The 25,780-nt window shown below is 36.6% G+C and overlaps 1 protein-coding gene across 1 annotated transcript in view; it reads left to right on the top strand.

Moving 5' to 3' along the window:
- The first annotated feature begins 336 nt into the window (after positions 1-336).
- Positions 337-25,780, top strand: part of LOC145694340 (RUS family member 1) — a 42,046-nt gene continuing 16,602 nt past the window's right edge. Inside the window, exons 1-6 of the mRNA XM_081770462.1 lie at positions 337-586; positions 12,120-12,277; positions 13,860-14,020; positions 20,405-20,594; positions 23,021-23,139; positions 24,630-24,829. Coding sequence (XP_081626588.1) covers positions 514-586; positions 12,120-12,277; positions 13,860-14,020; positions 20,405-20,594; positions 23,021-23,139; positions 24,630-24,829 — 901 coding nt within the window. The 5' untranslated portion in view covers positions 337-513. The remainder of the gene's footprint in view (positions 587-12,119; positions 12,278-13,859; positions 14,021-20,404; positions 20,595-23,020; positions 23,140-24,629; positions 24,830-25,780) is intronic.

Below are 25,780 nucleotides of genomic sequence, written 5' to 3'. Positions count from 1 at the left end.
TTTTTCCCTTTCTTTCTTTTGTGTTGGCTTCAATATTTCCAGTGTGTGAACATCCCTGGCGTCGTCGTTTTTCTACAATGGTTTTACTTTATGACAATTTCCATTAATACGGGCGAATTCGGGATTCCAACCTTCGCCAACTTGGTCATGCTGTCATGTCCACGTTTTCTATCTAGTGGTAAAAATTTTAAAATTTAGTACAATTTACTCATCTTCTAGCAATATTTTCAGTGTAATAGAGGAGTTGATTACTAGAGCTGCCTCACACCATTTACAAGTTCTTAATGCTTTCCAATTTATTTTCGTAAAGAAGAAGAAGAAGAAAGTACGCTCACGCGATACTCAATTGTTTTGTGTTTACGTTTTCAGAATGTTGACGTAGTGTATAATGGTATATTTTGATATGTGTTGCCATGAACATAATTAGTAAATACTGAGTGGCATTAGAGGATTTCATAGAGAAGTAGAATGCTCTACAATTACCAATAGTAATGTGATATCAATTTTTATAAAATGCCGCATGAAATTGTATTTCGTGAGCGCTATGGACAACAAGGAGCGCCAATATTGTATGTCAAGTTACCAGGTAAAGGAAAATATGAAGCGGTTGAATTAATATTAAAATAAATAAATAAAAGTAAATTGTATGTGATTGAGATCAATATCCAGGCCACCACATTGTGGCTACCCAGTGAGGTGTAGGTTAAAAATAATTCGTGAAATTAAAATAAATTCGCTACTTGCTTTCAATTTTGTAAGGTACTCCGAACTGCTGTTAGATTCTCTATTTCAGCTGTGCTCTTGCTGGCGCTGCTGTTGATATGTGATTTCCCGTACCTTCCTCGAAAGAGGACAGACAAGGGGCAAGGTTCTAGAACACAGGTCTCCCTTCCCATTCAGCTGTAATAAAGACAGAAAACAACGTGCCCTGTGGGGCTCTAACCCGCCTTCACTCGCTAATGCTCGCTCGGCAATACTATGACAATTAAATATTAACCTTTGGTATAGAAAGGAACCAGCCTTGCTACTAACCTATATGGGGGACCTGTGTTTTAGAACCTTCCCCAGACGAGGTGCTGCGGCCGAGATCTATTGTCGGATGCGGAAGCGTTGCTACAATAAATTATTTCACGGACCGCTTTGCTCTATTAAGTAGCTTACGATCTTCACTCGTCAAGGCCAAACGACTAAAGGACAGATTGGAAACACACCTGGGGTCATTCACTTTTTTTTTTCCTAAGCAAAGGGAGGGTTTCCTCCGTCAGAGGTTTGTGGTGTGAGGCCGAAGTAGAGTTCGCATACTTTCCGAGGGCACAGGTGGATTAGACAGGCTCTACCATGAAGTGTGCGCAGATTAATAATAGACATGCAAACTGATGTGCACTGAAAATTACTAAGTGTTATCGTAGAACTTCCATCCTATTACATACAGTTATTTCATCACGAAATTTACTCGCAGTGTCTCAGAAGATTTCTTAGGGTAGGAGTTGCACTCATTTGTGTACAGGGTGTCTACTGGTCATGAAAGTCATGAAAAAGTCATATATTTTGCTTAGTGGTCATGAAAGCCATGAAAAAGTCCTTTATTTACCCAACTGGTCATGAAAACCTGAAATCTCAGAGTATATTTTTATACTTCATACTTTTATACCTCATACTGCATGCACTGAAACAGTTGTATCAGGTCAGTAATTGTGAGAATTTCCCCCACCAGTTAGTGCTGGCTAACTGGTACTTTACTGTCTTCCTAGCTGCTCCCCATTTCATCTTCTAGTCTCTGTAATATAGTAACAACTTTTTACTGTCCAACTTTCTGATCTGCTATTTCTTTACTTCTAAGAAATGTAAATTGTGTATTTTTGGGCCTTTAGACTTATGCAAATAATATTATTCGTTTGAGTTTGCAGATTTTAAATTTGATGATCTATTTTTTTAAAACGAATTTCTTTTATAATTTGTTTTGTCTTTGGGCAGTTTTCAGAGTGCTTAATTTCAGACAAATTTCTGCTAGATGAATAATTATACTTAGAATTAAAACTTCAAATACAGTATAGAGTGATTCACTGGTAAGAGCAGGCCCGTATTTAGGTAAGTGCTATTCTGTGCTCGAGCACAAGGCGGCAGAATTTTAGATTCTTTCTTTAAGATTCACAATAAGTGATATTTAAGACTAGCAACTCGCATAGTTCCGATGCACCACTGATGGTAGGGGTTTATTATTACTAATGGTAAATTTTTTAGAATAGAATAGAATATTTTATTGTCATTGAGCTTTACAAGCAATAGACAACGTCCGAATGAAATATACATAGCTATAGATACAGATATATATGGGTGATTCCACGAAAAAGGGAAATTTTCTGTCACGGGCATTTCTTCAAACTACTACTAGAAAGAATCACCTCATTTTTATTTTGTTTGGTAGTAACCGTCACAAAGTAGGTATGCCATGTATAACAGTTTGCAAATATAACACGAAACATACGTAAAAAAATTAATTATTACCCAATTTCTCAACACCGTGGGCTGTCACAGACTACAGTTGACTGATTTTAATCAATAAATTACAACTGAAGTCGCAAATCAAACATCATTTAATGGTAATTAAATGGAAGAGAACACTTCAATGTTTCGGTTTTGTGGAAAGTAAATCTTTATAACGATTATTTTGGAAAGCTTGACTATGCTTCGTTTCTGTCACCTCTATTTCGTCTCAACTCCATGGCAATAGAAAAAATTATCATTGCTCTCAACAGATAGCATGGTCGTCCACATTGGCAACACCCACAAGAAGACAAGGCAGACATGTTTGACTGAAGAACAGAAAAAGTTGTGTGCATGTGTTAAAAGCTATAGGAAAAATATTTTTGTGTGTGGAAAGCAGGTGCGTATATTAATTGATTCTCAACACCATGGTATTTATTACTGAATGTATTTGTATGGTATATACCTTCTTTCCCTTGAGGAACCTACGCCTTAACGTAGACAATTCGTACACAATTATTCACATGTACTGGTTAAAAAGTGGGCCGGTAAAAATAAATTATATTCGATTTTCTCAACTCCATGGTTCTCAACTCCATGTCCATCTGAAAACTAAGGAATCCACGGTGTTGAGACAAGTCACGGAGTTGATAATCCTGTAGTGTTTGTTATGCTCATGCTCTTCCAAATATTTGTTCTTTCAATATATTGATAGAAATAAAGCTCGTTTATGGTCTAGTGACTGGTATGCTCGCCTTTCGTGCGTGGTTCTGGGTTTGTTTCCCGGTGGAAGCTCAAAAATTAATGGTGTTTACTTCGCACAGTAAGACAATTAAAAAACTCATTTGAGTAGAGATGTACTGAAACCTGATCGCGCAGACCATCGCAACGGTCGTAGGAGCCGACACGCTGACCACGTGTCATTCATTCACACTCAAAGACCGGCTGGAAGGTCCTAGCCCATTTAAGGAGTGTTTCGCGGACGTTCAGATTTGGGGCTGTCAGGTAGCCGGAGGTAAAACTTCAGTCAAGTCAAGATGGATGGTATCTGTTTTTAACCTATTGACGTCTGAATCTTATGATCAACTAATTGTTTTCTTTTCAGAGATTGTCGAAGAGTCTGAGGGCAATATGCGGACAGTCAATTTTATGACGCGGATCGGGAGGAATTTCTCCTGGCCTACTAAACCTGACGTTTAAAAAGCGTTGGCAGTTGTCATTCTGTGTAGACTAGAACAGCCCTTCCCTGTTTCCTCAAGACATTTCCTTCATTGGAGTGGAAAATGAAGGCTACTTAACAAAGAACATCGAATTATCCAAAGAAAACAGAAATGATGAGTGCCTTACACGGTCATTTAGTGTGTATTGTACAGGGCGTTTCAAACAATACCGACAACGTTTGGGAGGTGATTCCTAACACCAAGATAAGATAAAAAGTATAGACCAATCTGGGTGCACAAATGCTTCCTTTCGCAGTTATAGGCTGCCGAAAACATGAAAAAAAAATTAACTTTGAAGGTGAAGGTCCATAGCATAAAACTATGGGACTTACCGTAGTCGGGTCAGACTTCACTTAGGAATTAGTATGTGCGCTATCCAAATATCCATGTTTCAGAATCTTGCGGTACTTCCACAACAACTGTTATAGAAGTAGTTGGTGAGTGCTTCAGATTATACGCCCGTAACCAAACTCCCTCTATAAAAATTGCTTCGTGAGTACCTCAGGATTCTGAAACATATTTTTGGATAGTGCACATATTAGTTCCTAAGTGAAGTCGTGACCCGACTACGGCAGATCTCATAGTTTTGGAGCTATGGACCATTAAAGTTCATTTTTTTTTTCATGTTTTCGGCAGCCTATAACTCCGAAAGGAAGCATTTGTGCACCCAGTTGTCTATACTTTTCGTCTTATCTTGGTGTCAGAAATCAGCTCCCAAACGATGTGTGTATTGTTTTGAAACACCTTGTATATATACCAAATATACGGTACAAATACACTTACCAAATGTTGAAAAAGTATTGCACTTTCGACGTGTGGACTTGATCACACAGAGAAGACAAACGGTTTACATAAGCTCAGAAAATAAATGAAGTAGACAATAGACAGGTTTAGTGACTACTTCGTCTGTTTCGTAAGCTTATGTAAAAAGTTTGTCCTCTCCATATGATAGTCAACATATTGAAAGCGCAATAATTTTTCAATATTCGATAAGTGTATGTGTATTTCTTTTTTTCTTATTTACGTCACATATTCATATATATATATATATATATATATATACTCAATTTTGGAACCTTCATTAGATATATTTTCATATGCTTGCAGTATTTTCTGGAGTATTTTTGTATAACAAATTACGTGTCATCTAGTTTGTTAGAATTTTATTCAACATAAGGAGAATAATTCTAACTTACAAAAACTATTGGAAAATTATTTCAATTTTTATGTAAATTATAAGCTTAATCACTTATAAACCAAAACTTATCACCCAGATGTATCTCGTTTCTCAACTCCACAGCAATTTTCAACTCCGTGTTAACTAATCTCAACTCCGTGGCCTATGGTCTCAACTCCGTGGGTGCTGAAAAGTTTATTATTTTTTATTTACTACACCAATAACGATTCAGCTCTGCTGAACACCTAATTAACATGTACTTAGTAGTAGTAAGTGTATGTGGTATTTTTATCGAAATAGGCGACCATCAATGGAACAAAAATTTTCCAAGTGAAAATTTCCCTTTTTCGTGGAATCACCCATATATATATAAAATAATCATTACATACAGACAATCAGTTATTGGTTAATATTATTATGAACAATCTAATAATATTTGAAATAAAGTGATACTGCAAACTAGGACACAATGTCTTGACATTCAATAAACTCTTGAATCGAGTAAAATGGATTCGTTATTAACCAGTCATATAACTTTTTCTTAAAAACCTTAAATGGCAGCTGTTGTATGGAGGATGTTAGTTTATTAAATAGCTTTGGTCCTATAACTAAATAACTATTTTTGATCTTCGATAATCTAGTGAAGGGTATATCAATTTTCTTACACAATCTAGTATTATATGTATGTACTTCATCTCTGAGTGTCATATTTGCCAGGTTTTGCTTAGTGTAAAGTAGCACTTGATAAATATATACATTAACTACTGTCATTATCTTAAGCCTGATAAATAGTGGTTTGCAGTGTTCTTTATCATGTGTTCCAACAATAATCCTGATGGCTTTCTTTTGCAAAACTAGAACATCATGTGCTTGGCTACTGTTACCCCAAAGCAAAATCCCATATCCAATTATGCTGCGGAAAAATGCAAAATATGAATTCCTCAGATACTCATAAGAAACTGTATCTTTCAATTTTCTTAACAGAAAGAGCTCTCGGGAGAGCTTTGTACATACATATTTGACATGTTGTTCCCAGGTTAGTTGGCTGTCTATACGTATACCAAGAAATTTAACCTCAGATACATCATAGTTTCCTCTATCATTGCAGTGATTGAGACTAAAGGTTACTTTTTTTGTTTTATCTTGATTTAGCACAAAACCATTTCTTTTAAACCAGGTCGCCGCCTCTCTTAATGCAGCTTGAGCTTCTATATACACTTCTTCAAAGCTTGTATTTATGTTAAGTAGCGTAGTGTCATCCGCGTATAGAATTGATGTGGTATTAGTATTTAGAGGCAAATCATTTATCATTATTAAAAATAGTACCGGACCCAGAACAGAACCCTGCGGTACCCCATATTTCACTTCTAAGATGTTTGAATACATGTTGTTAACACTGACTATCTGTTTACGTTCCTTTAAATAGGATTTTACAAAGTTTAAACTGCTACTGTGGAATCCGTAATACGCTAACTTATCACATAGAATTTTATGATCTACACAATCAAATGCTTTACTTAAATCGCAGAATGTAGCTAGAGCAAAACCCTTATTTTCAAAAACTTCATGTATTTTTTTCGTTAGTGATTCTACTGCATCAATTGTGGATTTCCCAGATCTGAATCCAAATTGAGCTTCAAGAATTATGTTTTGCTCAGTCATATATTTATATAGCTGATCTTTAACAATAGTTTCCATAATTTTAGAAAAAACTGGAATAAGGGATATTGGACGGTAATTAGATGAACACGATCGATCTCCCGTTTTGTATATAGGAATAACTTTTGCTATTTTAAGTGCTTTAGGAAAAATACCTTGAGAGAAGCATTTATTGAAGCATATTGCAAGGGGGTGCGCAATTTGATTAATGATAGCTTTTATAAGGTTGTTCGATATGTCAAATATATCCTTACTGTCCGAAGTTTTCATTTTTTTAACTACTTTTATGACATCATCAGGGCTAACATGGTTAATAACAAAAGAACTATTAAATGGACTATGTTGACTTAAATACTGATACACATTTACATTAGTATCTGCATTGTTTTTCTTGATTTCCTCTACGGAAGTAACAAAATACGTGTTAAGAGTATCAGGCGACAGCGTAACATTATTGTTGTTATTATTATTACTATAGTTTACCTTGTTGATTATCTTCCATGCAGTTTTGCATTTATTTGATGCTAATTCAATGCAATTTTCATTGTATGTTGCTTTCGCTACCTTTATTGCAGATTTATATTTACTCCTTTGAGACTTATAAATATCACTGGATTCACTAGTCATTTTATTCTTATATATATTATAATACTGCATTACTTTAGCTTTCATGGCAGAGAGTTCTGGGGTATACCACGTTCTTTTACCTAACTTTGTTTTCTTTGATGAATTATATCGGACCACCCTTTTAGGCACACACATATCAAAAATATTTAGAAACTTTGTTAAAAAAAGATCAAATGTATCGCTGGCATTTAAATTATCATACTTAATGTTTACTTCCCAGTTTATACACGATAATTGTTGAATGAAACTTTGCAAATTAGTTTCTGTGATGGGCCTAGTTGCTATAAGTTCGGTGGTGGGAAAACTAAAGTTGCAGGATTCTACTTTTGTTATACTTAGATTGACTAGCAGGGCATCATGATCTGAGAAAGGAAATTGACATACATTACTGGTTAAATATTCCGTTTTTACATTGGTAAATGCATTATCTAAGCACGCTTTGCCTCTAGTCGGTTTACGATTAACCACTTGAAGATTATGTTGTCTGAGTAGATTAAGTAACTCATGGACAGTTCGTTTGTCAGTAGTCACATCAAAATGTGCATTTACATCGCCCCCTATTACTATCTCATAATTATGCCAGTTGCTGAGAAAGACCAATAACTTCTCCAATTTTTCTAAAAAAATACTTGGATTACTATCAGGAGTTCTATAAACAGATACAATTATTAACTTGTACTGATCCAGAAACATTGCAGTTGATTCAAATTCACGTTCAGTATTAAGAAAAGTTATATCTAATTGACGATATTCTATTTGGCTATTAACATAGATAGCGACCCCACCATGTATGTATATACTCCTACTGTAACTATTTGCGATAGAAAAACCATCTATATTGTTGTATTGGAGTTCACTGTCTGCACTCCAATGTTCACTCACACAGAAAATATGTAAATCATTTTCGTAGGCAAAATCTGAAATAAGGAATGATTTGTCCTTCAACCCTTGTACATTAAGAAAGCATAGTTTAAGAGCATTGCTGGTCACTGAGTGTGTATCGTCAGCTTTATTAGATAGTTGGGCTAAGTGGACAGCATTGACTGAAATCGATTCTACTCCATGACTCATATTACCTTGTACATTTGATCGTTTATTAACAGTTACATTTCTACTTATATCATTAATTTTAAGCGACTTTGTTAGGTTTGAAGTTTTCACCCGGCCCCACGGAATTTTAAATTCATTCATGGAGTCGGGTGATTTGGGTTTTCCTGTACAGACCAAGGCATCGCTATTGCCTTTTTACTTTTTATCGCCATGGTCATGAAAATTTGAACAAAAAGGTCATGAAAAGTCATGAATTTACTTTCTGGTATTCCAGTAGACACCCTTGTGTAAATTTAGTTTACTGTAACTTCTTACGGGTATAAATACGCGTTCGAACGTAATAGCATAAAACAACTGCAAAACAAGGCTAAATGCCGCAAATGGCGTCCCCGGATAAATCCCACATGAGCGTCTTTTCAACGTTAGATTAATACTTATTTGTTCTTTCTTCAATGATGACCATTCACTTCGGCTATCTTTTAATTTTTTCCCCAATCTTGTACATATTTATTTACCAGTGTTATTTACTTCACAAAATATAGTTGAGCGAGCGAAAGGGGTTAGAAGCCTCGCAGGGCTCATTGTTTTCTCCTGTATCACGATCTAGTCGGAAACAAGGTACAAGATTCTGGAGCCATGAAACGAGTTGGGGAAGATTCTTAATGCCGTCCTTCACTTTTTTCTTATTTTGTGCTGAGATTTCGTCTGATTCTGTTCATTTTCATGTACGTTTTGTATTTCGGGGCGCCATTCGCGGAAGTTAACCCCAAAACAAAAGCCAACTTATGATAGGCGGCAACTAAAATTGAGAATGCCATCTAACCTAGTCAGAGAGGAACGCAGCTGGGTGGTTCGCGTGGGGGCGCGTCAGCGATGCACTTGCAACACTATACCGTAAACATAAAGGTAATTTTCCTACCTAGTGTGGAAAAAACTCCGTGGTGGAAATTAGTATGTTACACAGTCGTGTTTGTTATTGACTCATTTAATTTAAATCTAGTATAGTAATTGTAATGGTTTCACACTTCTAACATTACACTTGTAAACATGAGATACTGGTATCCTACATTTTGAAAAATTCCTCTGACCGTGGAATTTAATATACTACACAATCCTTTTTCATATGCATTCACTGATTTTAACCGTAATATTACCATTTTTGGACGGACTATTCTTAATCAGTACCCATATCGTCTTAACAATACGGACGAAGTAATTTGCGCAAGCACACCTAAGATGTTTGTAATTGAATACGAGGTTTCAAGGCATTAGAAAAAAATGAAATATTTGAGTTTTCGTCGCATGGTTATGCTGGCTAGGCTAAAGGAGACAGTGATGATGAGAAATGAATGAAATGGTGGAATGAAGAAAGAGGGAGGAAACGGGAGAGCCCCGAGGAAACCCAGGCATACGGTGTTTGTCCACCTCAAAGTTCACTTGGCGCAAGCTGGGATCGAACCAGTGACCCCTTGCACCAGAGGTGAACGCTCTACCACTGCGGCCACTTTGAAGCATTAGAAAATGCCTATATATATAACAGGAAGTCGCCTGACTGACTGATTTGATCAACGCCCAGGCTAAACCGTTTAAGCTAGAAATTTGAAATTTTGAACACATAGGACTTGTAACATAAGATAGGCCTACCACTAAGGAAGAATTTTCGGAAATCGGACGGGGAAAGGGGTGAGATGGAGGTGGCAGTTATTATAGTAAAGTTTCCATATTTCATAATGTCTGAAGAATATAGAGATTAAAAGGGAGTTACCGTGGCCCCGTATTTTTCAACTTTTTTTTTGAGTTTAAAATGTAGCTTTCGATGATTTCTGATTTCTGGAACCGATCGCTTCAGGGTCAAATTAGGGGTAAAAAATAAAAAGTGGGTCCATTTGGGCAATGCGGACCAATGACCGACTGGCACGAAATGGGTATTACTCGATTCATATTCACACTTATATTAATAATTGTATGGCATTTTCCCGAAAATTTAATTTTGATTCGGAAAATAACGAAAATCCAAGATCCAAAATTCTAGATTTTCGTTAATTTTCGAGGTCAAAGTAGAAATTTCGATAAAATGGAATATTAGTTATTCATGTACGTGAAATGTGAATCGAATGGCACCATTTCATTCCAGTCAGTCACTCGTCTGCATTGCCCAAATCGTCCCACTTTTTTATTTTTGACCCCTAATTTGATGTTGAAGCGGTCGGTTCCAGAAATCAAAAGTGATGCCATTGGACACAGCTGATGAAAATCTACATTTTAAATCCCAAAAATGTTGAAAAATACGGGGCGGAAAAATACGTCCCATTTAAAAATAACCTGCTATCCGTTACCATGAAGTTCACATGGTTTGTGGCATTTTTCCTTTCAAGTTTATTGATGTATACCCTCTTTTAAATTTAGTATTTATTTATTTATTTATTTTTTTAAATGCAGTACATACAAAATGTTCTGAGTGCATAACATGTTGGTTAGCAATAACATCTGGAATATAGGTAGTTGTCTCCAAATGCTCCTGAAGCTGAGATAAGCGTCAGAATCGAGGAACTTTGTTTGCACTTGGCTGCTACGAATATGAATGTTATCTTTGTGTTGGAATCGTGAGAGAGAGAGAAGTAAAAACCAAACGATTCTGGAGACTTCTTTCCTTTTGCACATATGTGCAGTTAAAGAACAAACAGTCTTCTGTTAAAACTGAAATATATATATTTCAGTTTTTATAACGAGGAACTACATAATTTATACGGTTTACCGAACATTGTTAGGGCCATTAAATCTAGGAGGTTCAAGTGGGCAGGTTATGTAGCCAGGATGGAAGAAAGTAGAAACGCTTTCAAAGTCTTAACTGGAAAACGACTATTAGAAAGATCTAGGACAATATTAAGATGAATGTCGTAGAATTAGAAATACAAAGTGGAAATTTGATCCAGTTGGCTAAGGATAGAAGTCCGTGGAGAGCTTCGTGGAACGTGGGATTGAACCTCGGGCTTCCATAGACCATAGAGTTAGTTAATAGGTTACAATTCACTTTTCCTTTCATTTATAGTACATGAAAAAAGGTTAAACTTTTGCTTCCCATATGGAATGAACGAATACTAATTTATGCTTGATAAACAACAATATCATGATATGCAAAGTGATTATGCAATTTGTTGCAACCACAATCTGAAAAAGAAATATATATATATGTAAAGATCCACTAACAATGTCGTTATGCAGGTTGAAGGGCCTATCCTGTTGTTATGATGTGAACAGACTTTAGGAAGATGGCTGAAATTCAGGTCAAATGTAGAAGAGATTATGTAGATTGTATATTTCAAAAGTAAATTATCCTAACGTGGATGGAACATAGGCAAAAAGCACAAAATATGAGCATTAAAGTTAATGGAAAATCAGTGAAAAAAATGAAGTTGTCCACATATTTCAAAAACTGTAATAAGAATATGGCTAATTAAAAGCTTATTGCAAAGACATAATGAAGAGTTTAAAAACGATGTATAGTACGTAAGGTAAATATGGATAGAACATTGTCAAAAGTCAAGTTGTTTGAGTGAAAATAATAATGATAAAGTATATGTATCTTCTTCAAATTACCCAGGGCGTCCCACACGTAGGTTACGTGCTTGAAATACCTCACATCTGGATTTGGAATCTCCAGACTCAATTTAACACGTAACGTGACTTTTGACCTCATCACGTGACATAGTCTGGTCCTTATGGCAAATCGGATAGGACATTTAGGCACTTAACTAATCTTTCGTTGGTACCACAAAAATAAAATACACATGTGATAACAATTGATCTAAGAGAAAAGTGCATGTTTGATCGGTGGGTTTAAAAAAACTGTTGAAGTTCTTAGAATTTGGTTGTTTATACATCATGTCTATCTTCCTTTTCAGATCAAAGTAAAATTGTGAGAATTAACTCGTTAATGACATCACATTGGTCTGTGTTTGATCATATTCGACGCATTTTTCAGAAGATATTTTTACCGGAAGGTTATCCTGAAAGTGTGAGCGAAGATTATCTTGATTACCAAATATGGGATACTATTCAGGTACAATTTATTTCTTATACGGTATGTATTATTATTATTATTACTTAGAAAGAGTAAAATTATGTATAATCATTAATTAATTCTAGATTGCACGGGAAAAGTCAAAAACCGCAGGTTTTCAGGCGGCAATTTTTTTATTTTACCAAGCATAAGTATGAATGACTTATACTAACAGTACCAAGATACGACTATTCAACTCACGTTTAGAATTGCCTTATACCAAGTTAACCGGAGGTGGAGCATGATACATAGATCTCCAATTTGGACTTATCTCATTTTGGCCAATTTCTAACTTATACTGTTTTCCCCGCGCAGTCGAGAATTAAGGCTGTAAGTAACTGCTGAACGGGAAGAATAAGTTGAACAATTTCTGCATGTCGAAACACAGTCTGTGGCACCAGAGAGAACAGCAACTTGAGTGTGGCCCATTTCTGGTATTGTTTAATAGAATTTTTTGTCTTTTAAATTTAACATTTTAATGGTATTTGTAGAATATTTTAAATCCAGAACTCACTCTGAAATCTCTTTCATTAATTAGAGATAGAGTGCATGGAACGCAATGTTGTAATGCTAGGTGCGTACTGAGTTTGTTCCAAAGAGTCAAAAGCTATTTCAGCACTACCTGTAGCATGTTTTCTCCTTCACGCTCTTGAAGATTAAACCAGTCATCAGGTGAAGTGAGTGAACAAAGTATCAGATCTCCAATTGCCAAAATGGAATACGCAATATTTCAAAACAACAGCAGTGGTGAAATATAATTTTTGCTGTTTTAGAATAGATTAGGTAACTGCCTGGTGTTTTTGGTTAATGTTTACAGTAGATTGCTTATTAAACTTACATTTCTAGTTTTTTAGTAAAAGATATTCATTTTACATGTATTTGACTAACGAACCAAGTTGTAACTACCTAACTACAACGGGCGTGTTTCAACGAGATATTCTCTCCTTTCGACTTTTCGATGTTTATTTCCATTCCATATAGTTCCCCATTGTCAACTATTCTGTTCATCATCTCCTTTAGTTCTTCCTCCATAATAACTTCTTCCTCAGTTCTTGTTATATTAACCGTGTCGTTAGGGTGCACGTTATACATTAATAAATGAAGTTATTATTATTATTATTATTATTATTATTATTATTATTACTTCAACAACAACAACAACAACAACAACAACAACAACAACAACAACAACAACAACAACAACAACAACAACAACAACAACAACAACAACAACAACAACAACTACTACTACTACTACTACTACTACTACTACTACTACTACTACTACTACTACTACTACTACTACTACTACTACTACTACTACTACTACTACTACTACTACTACTACTACTACTACTACTACTACTACTACTACTACTACTACTACTACTACTACTACTACTACTACTACTACTACTACTACTACTACTACTACTACTACTACTACTACTACTACTACTACTACTACTACTACTACTACTACTACTACTACTACTACTACTACTACTACTACTACTACTACTACTACTACTACTACTACTACTACTAATAATAATAATAATAATACCAATGTATTTTTCAGGCATTTTGTAGCAGCATTACGGGAACTCTGGCGACTCAATCTGTGATGAAGGGCGTAGGTGTTGGTGATCTCTCGGCTACTCCGTTAGCTGCCACTCTCACGTGGATTTACAAGGATGGAACAGGCATGGTTGGAAGAATTGTCTTCGCCTGGTGGAAAGGGCAGGTTTCCAAAGATCTTTTTTCTTGATCTAGATTAAGCCTTTGCATGTCATACGAATGGTTATATCGGATGACAGATAGAAGTCCTATTATTCAATTAATGGCAAGAAACTTGGTCATTACTGGTAGACGGAATGTCTAAATCAAGATTTTATACTCGAAAATATCTAATTATTTACTTATACAGTAAGTTTCATACAGCACAAGGCCATTTGGATGAAACTGAACAACAACATGAAGAAAGATAAACAAAAAATAATGAATAAAATGAAAATAAAAATAGGAAAAGAAGACTTTTCTAAATTTACAGTATTTTCGTCAGTTAAGTTCTGAAGTTTCATTCACAAGTAAAGATGTTGAAACCTGTAGAAACTTGTGTTGTAATCATACGCTTGTCTGTAAAGCAAGGAGCGCTTAACAGTTGATAACCTAGGAGTCTTGTAAGTTAATAAATTTAAAGAGCGAGTTCGGCGCGGAGGAACACGAAATTTAATCTGCGATAATAAAGAGTTCAGAATCAACTTTACCATTGATGATTTTACATAGTTAAATTAAAACAGCTGCGCGACGTCGTTTATTACGGGTACATAAGTTCATTAAAGATATTAGTTCCTGTCTCGAGTGATCAGTGATCACGTAACTCAGGAATTCTAAATCTAACTATAGCAAGGAATAAGTTTAAAACCATGTTAATGCAAGAAAGATTAATAGGTACAGCCATACTTTTTTTCATACAGGCGAACAATATTGAATGATCGGTTAGATGAAAGTCTTATAAAACATCGTAAGGGCAGGCAGACTTTGTATTTCAGGAAATCTAAAGAAATAGACCAAGTAGTTTCATGGCTCTGGATGAGGCCGATATGATGTGATCTGCAAAGGCGAGTTTTTCGTCATCAAAGACAACCCATAGATCTTTTAGAGATGAAACCTATTGTTGACATCATATGTCTGTCGAAGTACATTCTTTTTTAACCCGAGAAAGCCTATGCTAATTTTACCCTAAAAGGTCCAAGGGTGCCTCTGACACTCCCTGCTGCATATACAATCTACCTGAACCCACCGCGACCATTTGTGTTTTCCATCATTAATAGGAAAGGCTAGTCACTACTTTGCTATGAAATCATTTGTCAATGGTAATAAACAATGAACAGTATTCAATAATTAGAAAAGTACATACTTCAATAAGAGTCTCAGAGGCACCCCTTGGGCCTTTTCATTAGTATGTATCTATATCTATCTATCTATCTATCTATCTATCTATATATATATATATATATATATATATATATATATATAACTATTTTTTTCTGAGGTAAAGTAAAAAAAAATGCTTAGGAAACGCAATCAAAGTGTGTATTTCAAAGAGATAGAAGAATTCTAGAGCGCAGGACATTAAGAATAATGTCATTAAAAGTTGACCAGGTTGCCTCCGAGGCACCCCTTGGGCTGTCTCAGGTTAAGGAGAAGAATATTTGTTGGGGTTTAAAGACAGATTCCAGTTAGAGCACCAGTTACTTAACATATCAATGTCAGCTTGAAGTGACATCATCTACGGTATTAATAACTCTAAAGAGTTTACAGTCGTCATTAAAAATAGCTTGTCACGTTGGTTCAATGGTAAAAAGTTAACTGAAGCGCGTTTTCGAGCGCAGGTTGCGAGAATTGGCTTTACAGTATACAGACTCTGGGTTTCTCGTGGTTCTTCGCAGGGTTGGCTGGTTTAAACCAGCTGCTTTTTTCAAAAAAACCAACTGGTTTAAACCAAAAAACGAAAAATGTTCATAAAAGTGTAAGTGTTTGTAAAATCTTGATGAACACACATTTGTGGGTTATCACGTTTCACTCCCGTATATTATTCGTGTTATATTCACACCTAAATTCCCCATTCATTACTCAAAAAGATTATAATACAAAAGCAACTTTTTTATATAAGTTTATTGTTTTGTGATTTTTTTGCAGTTATTATTATTGTTATGTAATTGCAATCATAGAAAAATTCTAAATATTGTTTCGTTTCAATGTTTACTGTTGATAAAAGACATCGAAATGCCGTACTTTGTGTGTGTGGGGGAGGGGGGGGGTCATACAGACCCCACGAGAGGTATTTAGTGAAATGAGAAGTATCTTTGGTATCTATTTATGTATAAATGAGACTGAGCCAAAGTGAACTCAAATATTTCGTATCTTTATTCACTTTTCTTACTGACATGCAAATTAAGTCGTCGTATTTCTTTAATTTGGACCAATACAAGTCGTTGTTAACTAACTTGAACTAAATTAGTTCTTCTGTACTCCGTAGTACTTTGAAATTTTCCATATGTAATTCTGGATAATGGTTTCACTTGTGCAACTGTTTATCTTTTTGTCCTTCTGAAATGACTCTTGACAGTTATATTAAGAAGCATGTAAAGATCAGTACAACGTATTTTTATCAGGATTCCTTCGTGAGTGAGTCGGCAGACGTATCGCATTTGTGGCCAATTAGTCCTGGTTCCGAGTTCAAATGGAGGACAATTTCTCTTGGATGTAACTCGTGAAGCGGTTTTTAATTCCGCTTTAAGCTTATGTGACTCCTTCCAGCATAACCCGGTTGTTGCATAATAACATCAAGGCGAAACAATCTTATTTCTGTCCATATATGATATGAATATATAGAGCAAATTATTTAAACCAACAAACTTGGTTTAAACCAAAAAAAACGTTTTTTTTTCCAATAAAAACCATGGTTTTTGCCAATCCTGGTTCTTCGTTACCTGCTAGTTTATTACGTCACCGGATATTTGTGATAATGAGGTTAATATGTAACATTAACTAAGCTAAATAATTTAGACAAGAAAACATAAAGAAAGAACCAGTGTGACTTCGTGGTGAATTTATTGGGCAACATAGTGTCTGTTTTCAGCGAACAAAAGTTTGTTACTGAATTGTCTATAGCTGTGTGTGTGTGTGTGTATGATTGTTATTTGCGAATTTTTCAATTTTGAATCCTTCATTCGCTAGATCATCAGAAACTATCTGAAAGAAGTGATGGAATATTTCGCGTCACACTTACCATTCCCAAGATATTCTTTAAAAAAAAAAAAAAAAAAAAAAAAAAAAAAAAAAAAAAAAAAAAAAAAAAAAAAAAAAAAAGCAGCAGATTTAAGGAGCCATATTTCGGAAACCGTAACTCATAGAGAGATGATATTTTGCGAATTTTTCAATTTTGAGCATATGTCTTCGTAAAACACATCATAGAACGTATTAACAGAACTCTTAAACAACATGTGGAAAAAGTTTAATACTGAAGGAAATTATAAATGGATAGATATATTACAAGAATTGTTAATTGAAATGAAATCTTTAAGTTTTACGTCCAACGGTTATGCCGGTTAGGCTAAAGGAGACTGTGATGATGAGAGATGAGTGAAGTGGTGGAATGAAGAAAGTGGGAGGAAACGGGAGAACCCCGAAAAAACCCACGAGCACGGTGTTTGTCCACCACAAAGTCCACACGGCGCGAGCTGGGATCGAACCAGGGACCCCAAGCACCGGAGGTGAACGCTCTACCACTGAGCCACCGCAAAACAGTAGATATTGTTTTCACATATTTTCCGGGGGCACACTTGAAATAGAAATGTTCTACTGTAATTACCAATATTGTTTTCGATGTAATTTGCGGAATCACGCTTCTCTCCATCAGTTTATGTAGGAGAACAAAAGTTTATTCGATGTATTAACATCTTCCATTAACAGTAACTTCTTGAGAGGTTCCTCTTTGCTATATGGCTAGCGTATGCGACTTCAACGCGGGCGACACAAGTTTGATTTCCGACTGGAGTTAATGTGGTTCGGATCCGACGTTAAGCTGGAGTCCACATCTAATAGAGTCTCACTACGGAAAGGAACGCCAAACCTGAAATCAACTAAGATATTGTTGAGTTGAATATAGTGTAAAACATTTCAGCTGGCTGTTACTATCACATACAGAAATAGTTAACAAGAAAACGAAAATAAAATCTTTGAGTTTTACGGCCCACGGTTATGCCGGGTAGACTAAAGGAGACGGTATTGATGAGAAATGAATGAATTGTTGAAATGAATAAAGTAGGAGGAAACAGGATAACCCCGACGCCCCCCCCCCCACACACGGTGTTTGTCCACCAGAAAGCTCATTTGGTGCGAGATGAGATCGAAACAGGGATCTCTGCACCAGGATCCCTCTACCACTGATCCAGCAAATATAAGGAATCTCTTGTAAACGGTGGAGGGACCGCTGTGGCTCAGTGGTAGAGTGTTCACCAGGTGAACTTCACCTCTCGTGCATAGGGTCCCTGGTTCGATCTGAGGTATATATAAAGGTAACCAAGAAAGTTCTGTCGCTTTTTCACTCACCACCTTCGAATATCGATATGTCACCTAAGACGTACCTGGAAGATCAAAAATAGTCCCCGTCAGCTTCGATGACCTTCTGCCAACGTTCTGGAAGGCTGTGGATTCCATCGCGTTAGAACTTGATGGGCCGGAAAGCGAAGAAGGTATCAAGTGCATTTTGCACCTCTCCTATAGATTTGAACTAGCGTCCTCTAAGATTATTGTCCAAGGAATGGAACAGGTGATAATCGGACGGTGCAATGTTTGGGGATTATGGCGGATGCAAAAGTGTTTCCCATCCAAGGCAAGAATGGTGTCCCGGGTCATCCTACCCATGTGGGGCTTAGCGTTGTCCTGTAACCGGAGGACCCCTTTGCGATTCAGAATACTGGTTCCAGAGTTTTGAGTTTTTCTTGAACACGGCTCAACTGCTGACAGTACACATTTTCATTGATGCTCTGACTAGTTAGTAACAGTTCTCGATGCATAATGCCGCAAGCAGTCCACCGAACACAAAGGAGGGCCTTCTTCTGGTGCAGTGCTGCTTTTGGCTGTTTTGGAAGAGGTTCATAGGATGCTAACAAATGATGACAGCGCCGTGGAGCTTCGTACAGGACCCACTTCTCATCATATATCAACACCATGTCCAAAAATGGCTCCTTCCTCATTCAGCAAAGAAAACCAGATGTCGGCTCGTTGCCTCCTGGCCTGGAATCAAATCATGTGGGACCCATCGACCAACTTGTAGTGCTTCCCAAGTTGATGGAGTTTTTGCCAAATGGTTTCTTCATTCACACACTGAATTGTAGTTCTAGTTCCTCACATATCTGGCCACTGTTCTCCTCAATTGCAACCTGAAGATTTTCATTTTGTACATGTGTTGGTCTTCCAACACGTGGTGCGTCTTCGAGTGTTTCGTCACCGTCGTTAAACTTGTTAAACCACCGCATCACTGTTCGCGTAGTCGCAACACCCTAGGCCTGGCATATCTTCCGCACCGCTACAGCAGCGTTTGAGACCCTAGTTTGAACTCGTAGAGCATACATGCCCTTACGAAACTCTGTGGTGGTCCCATGTTCACTCTGTCCTTACGCAAGTTCATGGTGTAACTGAAGTACCACAACCAGGTAGTATGTTGGATATACCCACGCCAAGAACTGACCTTCGCCTTATCTCCATTCGCATTCACTCACGATGTGAGGGCCAATTGAACACAGACTTTCACAGAAAGCGACAGAACTTCCTTGGTTACTTTTATATATATGGATTAATCAGAAAACGTAGTATAAAAAGTTACAAATGTACAAATTCACTTGAAAATTCACATTTTGTATTAAATATGCATGAAATGGTATTGGATTTGTTGTTGCCATATCTAACGTATATGCAATTTGTTGCTCTTACAGGATTCCTCTGAGCAAACAACTCAACTTGACTGCAGTTTATAACAAGATAAGAATTAATTAATGTAAATCTATTTTTAAATAAGGTTTTTAATGTTAAAAATCTCAATATTTGTCTATGTGGCCTTGATCACGATTTAATGGAGGCTTTTTTTTGTTCTTATATAGGACTTAGAAACGATTTTTACAAATTGAGATATAGGTTTACATGTGATTTTGACTTCCGAAATTTAGAAGTTGTAAAATTCCTAGGTGTTTTAACAACTTTCCTTCGTAATCTGTAGAATCTATAAGATGTTCCTTTAACCTTGTTTCGATATTTTTCTTCGTCATACCAATATATGTTCCATCGCATTCACATCTAACCACGAACACTTCAGATTGAACGCAAAGAGAGCAATAAACTTCTAAAACTATTCCGTAGATGAAATCTACAGGCACAACATTCGCAAGTCCTCTATTTAGTTACTGTAGATGTAACAGATGCGCTCCAAATTATATTTTAGCTCAAGTCATGTTAAAAGAAGTTTTTCCATCGCAGTTTTCTCCGAACTTGTTCCTCTCTCTCTAATAGGTAACGTTCCAAATTTTGTTGTTTGATATAACTTTGTTTTCTGTCCTGTAGGAGTTACTTAGATTCTGACTGCAAGAAATGGCGTCTGATGGCTGATTTCATAAACGATGCTGCAATGTTCGTGGAGCTAATAGCTCCTCTGACGTCACACTTTCGGCTCGTTATGTGTGGATCCACTGTATTGAAAGCTATTGTCGGAGTTGCAGGGGGAGCCACTAGAGCGGCTGTCACACAGCATCAGGTAATCTCTCTTTCTATGTTATTTGATATTTCGTGTTGAGCATTACACGCATCTATGGTTCGGATGGGACTGGACTGGACTGGGCTCTAATGGCAACACATAGCTAACTAAAACAGCAACAGATTCTATATTAATGAAAGGAACAGGGTTGGCTGGTTTAAACTAAGGTGGTTTAAACCAGCTGTTAAAAAAAAAAAAAAAAAAAAAAAAAAAAAAAAAAAAAAGGTTTAAACCAAAAAACGAAACATGTTCGTAAAATTGTAAGTGTTCGTAAAATCTCGATGAACACACACTTGTGGGTTATCACGATTCACTCACGTATATTATTCGTATTATATTCAGATCTAAATTCCCCATTCATTACTCAAAGAGATTATACTACAAAAGCATTTTTTTTATATTTATATAAGTATGAATGTTTCTGTTTTGTGATCTTTTATAGTTTATTATTATTGTTATGCAATTGCAATCAAAGAAAAACTCTAAATATTATTTCATTTTAATAATGTTTACTATTGATAAAATACATCGAAATACCGTACTTGTTTTTTTTTTTGGGGGGGGGGGGTCATACAAACCCCACGAGAGGCATTTATTAAAATCAGAAGTATTTTTGGTATCTATTTATGTATAAATGGGTCAGAGCCAAAGTGGACTCAAACAATTCTTATCTTTATTCACTTTTCTTACTGATGTGCAAATTAAGTCGTCGTATTTCTTTAACTTGGACTAATAATAGTCGTAGTGAATTAATTTGGATTGAAATAGTTCTTCTGTACTCTGCACTACTTTGAAATTGTCCATATAATTCTGTATAATGGTTTCACTTATCTTTTTGTCCTTCTGAAATGACTCTTGACAGCTATATTAACAAGTATGTAAGGATCGGTAAAACGTATTTTTTTTTTTTATCAGAAGTCCTTCGTGAGTGAGTCGGCAGACGTATCGCATTTGTGGCCAATTAGTCCCGGTTTCGAGTTCAAATGCAGGACAATTTCTCTCGGATGTAAGCCGAGAAGCGGTTTGGATTCCGCTTTAAGCTTATGTGACCTCTTCCTGCATAACCCGATTGTTGCATAATAACCAAGGCGAAACAAACTTATTTCTGTCCATATGTGATACAAATGCATAGAGAAAATTATTTAATCAAAAAAAAAAAAAAAAAATAAATAAATAAAATAAAATAAAATAAAATAAAATAAAATAAAATAAAATAAATAAATAAATAAATAAACCAAAAGAACCTGGCTTAAACCAAAAAAAACGGTTTTTTTGATTTTTTCAAAAACCATGGTTTTTGCCAACCCTGGAAAGGAAGAAACAAAGGGTTTTTCACACCAAATCCTTAGTGATACACAAAGAGTGAGAAAGTGAGTGACTGGACCAGGACTCGAACCCGGAACCTTTGGTGTACCGTGCCGAAGCGTTAACCACTGCACCACCCAGTCCAATCCGCTTCCCAGAACAGCCATACACTCTTTCACTCTTGAAGTCATTGCTTTTCACTTTGATCTCATGGCTTGTACCACAACCTAGCTGCTGTGCTTGAACAGTCCAGTGTCCCTGTATTAAGAAAACCTCTTACGGCTGTATTGTCATTGTATATTAACGAAAGGAAGGAACAACAGGATTTTTTACACGCCGAGTCTTCTGTAAGTACGGACGGTGCAGTCATTCACTTTTTTACTCTTTGTGCATCATTGACTTCGCATTTACAGAGGATTTGATGTGTAGAAAATCCGATTGTTTCCTCTTTTTCATTAATATACAATAATAATACAACCGTTAGAGGTGTTCGCAATATATAAACACTGGATTGTCCAATCACAGTGGTACAAGGCATCTGGTCTTAGCAGAAAACACTAACTTCAAGAATGAGAGGGTGTATGGCTGTTCTGGGAAGTGGACTGGGTGGCGTAGTGGTTAACGCATCAGCCATTCTCAAACACTTCAGATTTGTATCAAAGTCGAAAACGATACGGACGTTACCTATAATAGGCTAACATATATACAATGTGTCAAATAGTAGATGCTTTTTTTAACGTCTCGTAATTACCATAACATTTTTAATCTGTTGGAAATTCAGGCAGTATGATTATATTATTATTGCAGTGTACTTTAGAGTGGCCAAAACTTGCATTACATGTCAGTATTAATATGCGTTATTAATGTACATTTTTTAACTAATTAGTTATATGAAAACGTAGGATATTTCATGATATTTTAGCCGACATATTGAGAGAGCTTTATTTAAAGGTTAAGATAATTCATCAGCTAAGTGTACATACACTAAATAAGCAGATCAATGAATAATCAAGGGCTGAACTTTTTTTATTGGGATGCTTGAGGGGATTGCAGCATAAATAGTTAATTATTTTGTTTATAGATGTGTTAATTTTCTAATGAAAATGTTAATATAATTCTAGGCTTGCAGAGGGAATATGGCAGATGTATCAGCGAAGGACGGAAGTCAAGAGACGCTAGTCAATCTTTCTGCTTTGATTGCCAGTATCATTATTCTTCCGGTTGTTAGCGAAAATCAATCGTAAGTCGGAAATTCTAATCTCTAGCATTAAGTAGAATTAAAATATCAGGAATGTAACTTCTACTGAAAGTATTTGAGAACAAGATCCTGAGGCGAATATTCGGACCCAAGAGGAACGGGAATGGGGAATGGCAGAAACTTCATAACGAGGAACTACATAATTTATACGGTTTACCAAACATTGTTAGAGTCGTCAAGTCTAGGAGGCTTAAGTGGGCGGGTCATGTAGCTAGAATGGAAGAAAGTAGAAATGCTTTCAAAGTCTTGACTGGAAGACCAATCGGAAGACGACTATTAGGAAGACCTAGGCGCAGATGGGAGGACAGTATTAAGATGCAGTTAGCTGAGGACTGGATGCAGTTAGCTAAGTAGAAACTGGATGCAGTTAGCTAAGGATAGAAGTCAGTGGAGAGCTTTTGTGAACGCGGCATTGAACCTCCGGGTTCCATAGGCCATAGTTTTTTTTTTTTTTTTTTTTTTTTTTTTTTTTTTTTTTTTAATGTAACTTCTAACATTCAATTCAAAAATTTTGGGGAAAAGACTAAGGGAAGTCTGTAACTTGAAAGACAGTACGAGGGTGATCAGAAAGTAAGGTTACCAAGCCTGCAGTGAAACGTGTATGTATTATTTCATACAACCAATACAGCCAACAGATAGCACATACATTAAGTTATTTTTCGACGTAGTCTCCATATTGGTTGAGGCACTTGTCGCAACGTGGGATGAGTTTGAAGATTCCCTCCTGGTAAAAATCCGTCCGTGCGTGTTTAGCCACGTTGTCACGAAGTGTGTCACCTCCTCACCTAAAGAGAAGCGACGGTCTCCTAGGTGCTCCTTCAACTGCGGGAACAGGTAAAAATCACTTGGAGTGAGGTCCAGACTGTAGGAAGGGTGGTTGATGATGTCCCAGCGAAACTGGTTCAATAGCGTGGTGACGTCTTCTTTGCCAGCCTCAAACTTTCGAAACCATTCTGCGACATGCTGACGCGACATTAGTCTCTCCGTAAACCTCTACCAGCTGCCGGTGAATTTCAGCAGTGGTTGTACGTTTCGCCCACAGAAATCGAATAACTGAGCAGACTTCTTCGCGAGACAAGTTTTGCAAACGAGTCGCCATTTTTGTTTATCTACAACTAGCACTCTACGGGCGGGTGGCTGAAGTTTTGCACCATTGCCAACTCCGTGTATTCAAATTATCGCACACTTCTTATTCCATTATGACAGACGGAACTCTAGAAATATACGGCCTTGTAACTTTAGCTTCTGACCTGCCCTCGTATTAAAAGGCATTTTTTTGATTTGTCCCGGAGAAATAAACTAAATTTGGGGTAGCAGAAATACACAAAATTCGTTTGACCTACGAAGTAACTTTATTCAGAAAATCGATACAATTAGATAGTGCTTGAATATCCTATAGCTGTAGATGGGATAATAATGTTTCAAGTAAATTAACCTTTCTCTATTAATATGTTGCGTATTTTTCTCTACAGGCTTATTTGGATGCTATTTGTTGTGTTCACTTGTTTGCATTTATTTTCCAATTATAAAGCTGTCAAGACTTTAAAAATGGATTCCTTAAACCGTGGGCGATTTCTTCTGTTATTTAACACTTACCTTACAACGCAAGCTGTGCCTCCGCCCAAACATACCAACTCGCAGGAGTCAGTCATCCTTGGATGCGGATTGGATGGTAAGATAGAAACTGTAGCACATATATAAGACTTATTTTGACTTACTAGAAAATAGTGAAAACTTAACATTAAAAACTTCATAAACATTAAAAAAGGTACGCTATAAGCTTTACAATGTAAACCGTTTGAAGAGAATCTTATCACTAAACTCTAAACGGTTATAGATTGATACATACTAATGAAAGGAGGCAAAAAACCGATGGATCCTCTATAGGTGCGAATTCTATAACACAAAGTTGCGTAAAAGTAACTAAACCAAGACTCGAACCCGGGACCTCCGGCATACCGTGCCGATGCGTTAACCATTACGCCACTCAGTTTGTTTTCCAGAACAGCCACTCACTCACGAGGTCGGTTGGACGACGTGGGTTGTACCACAGACCCCTGCTATGATTGGATAATCCTGTGTCCATATACCGAGCACCTTATGACGGCTGTGATTTCATATATACTAATGAAGGGACGAACACCAGATCCTTTATAAGTGTGAATTCTATAACACACAAAGAGACAGTCTGGAAAGCGGATTGAGTGGCGTAGTGATTAACGCATCGGCATGGTATGCTGGAGGTCTCGGGTTCCATCCCCCGTCTAGTCAGTCACTTTTTCACTCTTTGTGTGTTAGGTTATTGAATATTCAGAAAAATGATGCTAAACGTCGAATTTTCGCTGCTAGCTGTCTACATGGTCAAGAAGTGGGTATCAAAAGACTTTAGTAGAAATATGGTTGTGGGGTATTGTTATACAGAGTGTTAATGAACTCCGTGCCATAAATTTATCAGGTTATCCTTAGATCAAATGAAAGAAAAAGAGTTCTAATAAACACTGGCGCAAATCCCGGGGGGACGAGGGGGACATGTACCCCCCAATCTTGGACCTGGGGGGACTATCCCCCCCAATAATCTGACGTGAAAAGTGCTTTTTGGGATAAGTGTGATTACTTGTGTCCT

This window comes from Thermobia domestica, chromosome 9 (assembly GCF_964235325.1).
Source record: "Thermobia domestica chromosome 9, izTheDome1.hap1.1, whole genome shotgun sequence".
NCBI classification, from domain to species: domain Eukaryota; kingdom Metazoa; phylum Arthropoda; class Insecta; order Zygentoma; family Lepismatidae; genus Thermobia; species Thermobia domestica.
This window is presented reverse-complemented; position numbering and strand designations above follow the sequence as displayed.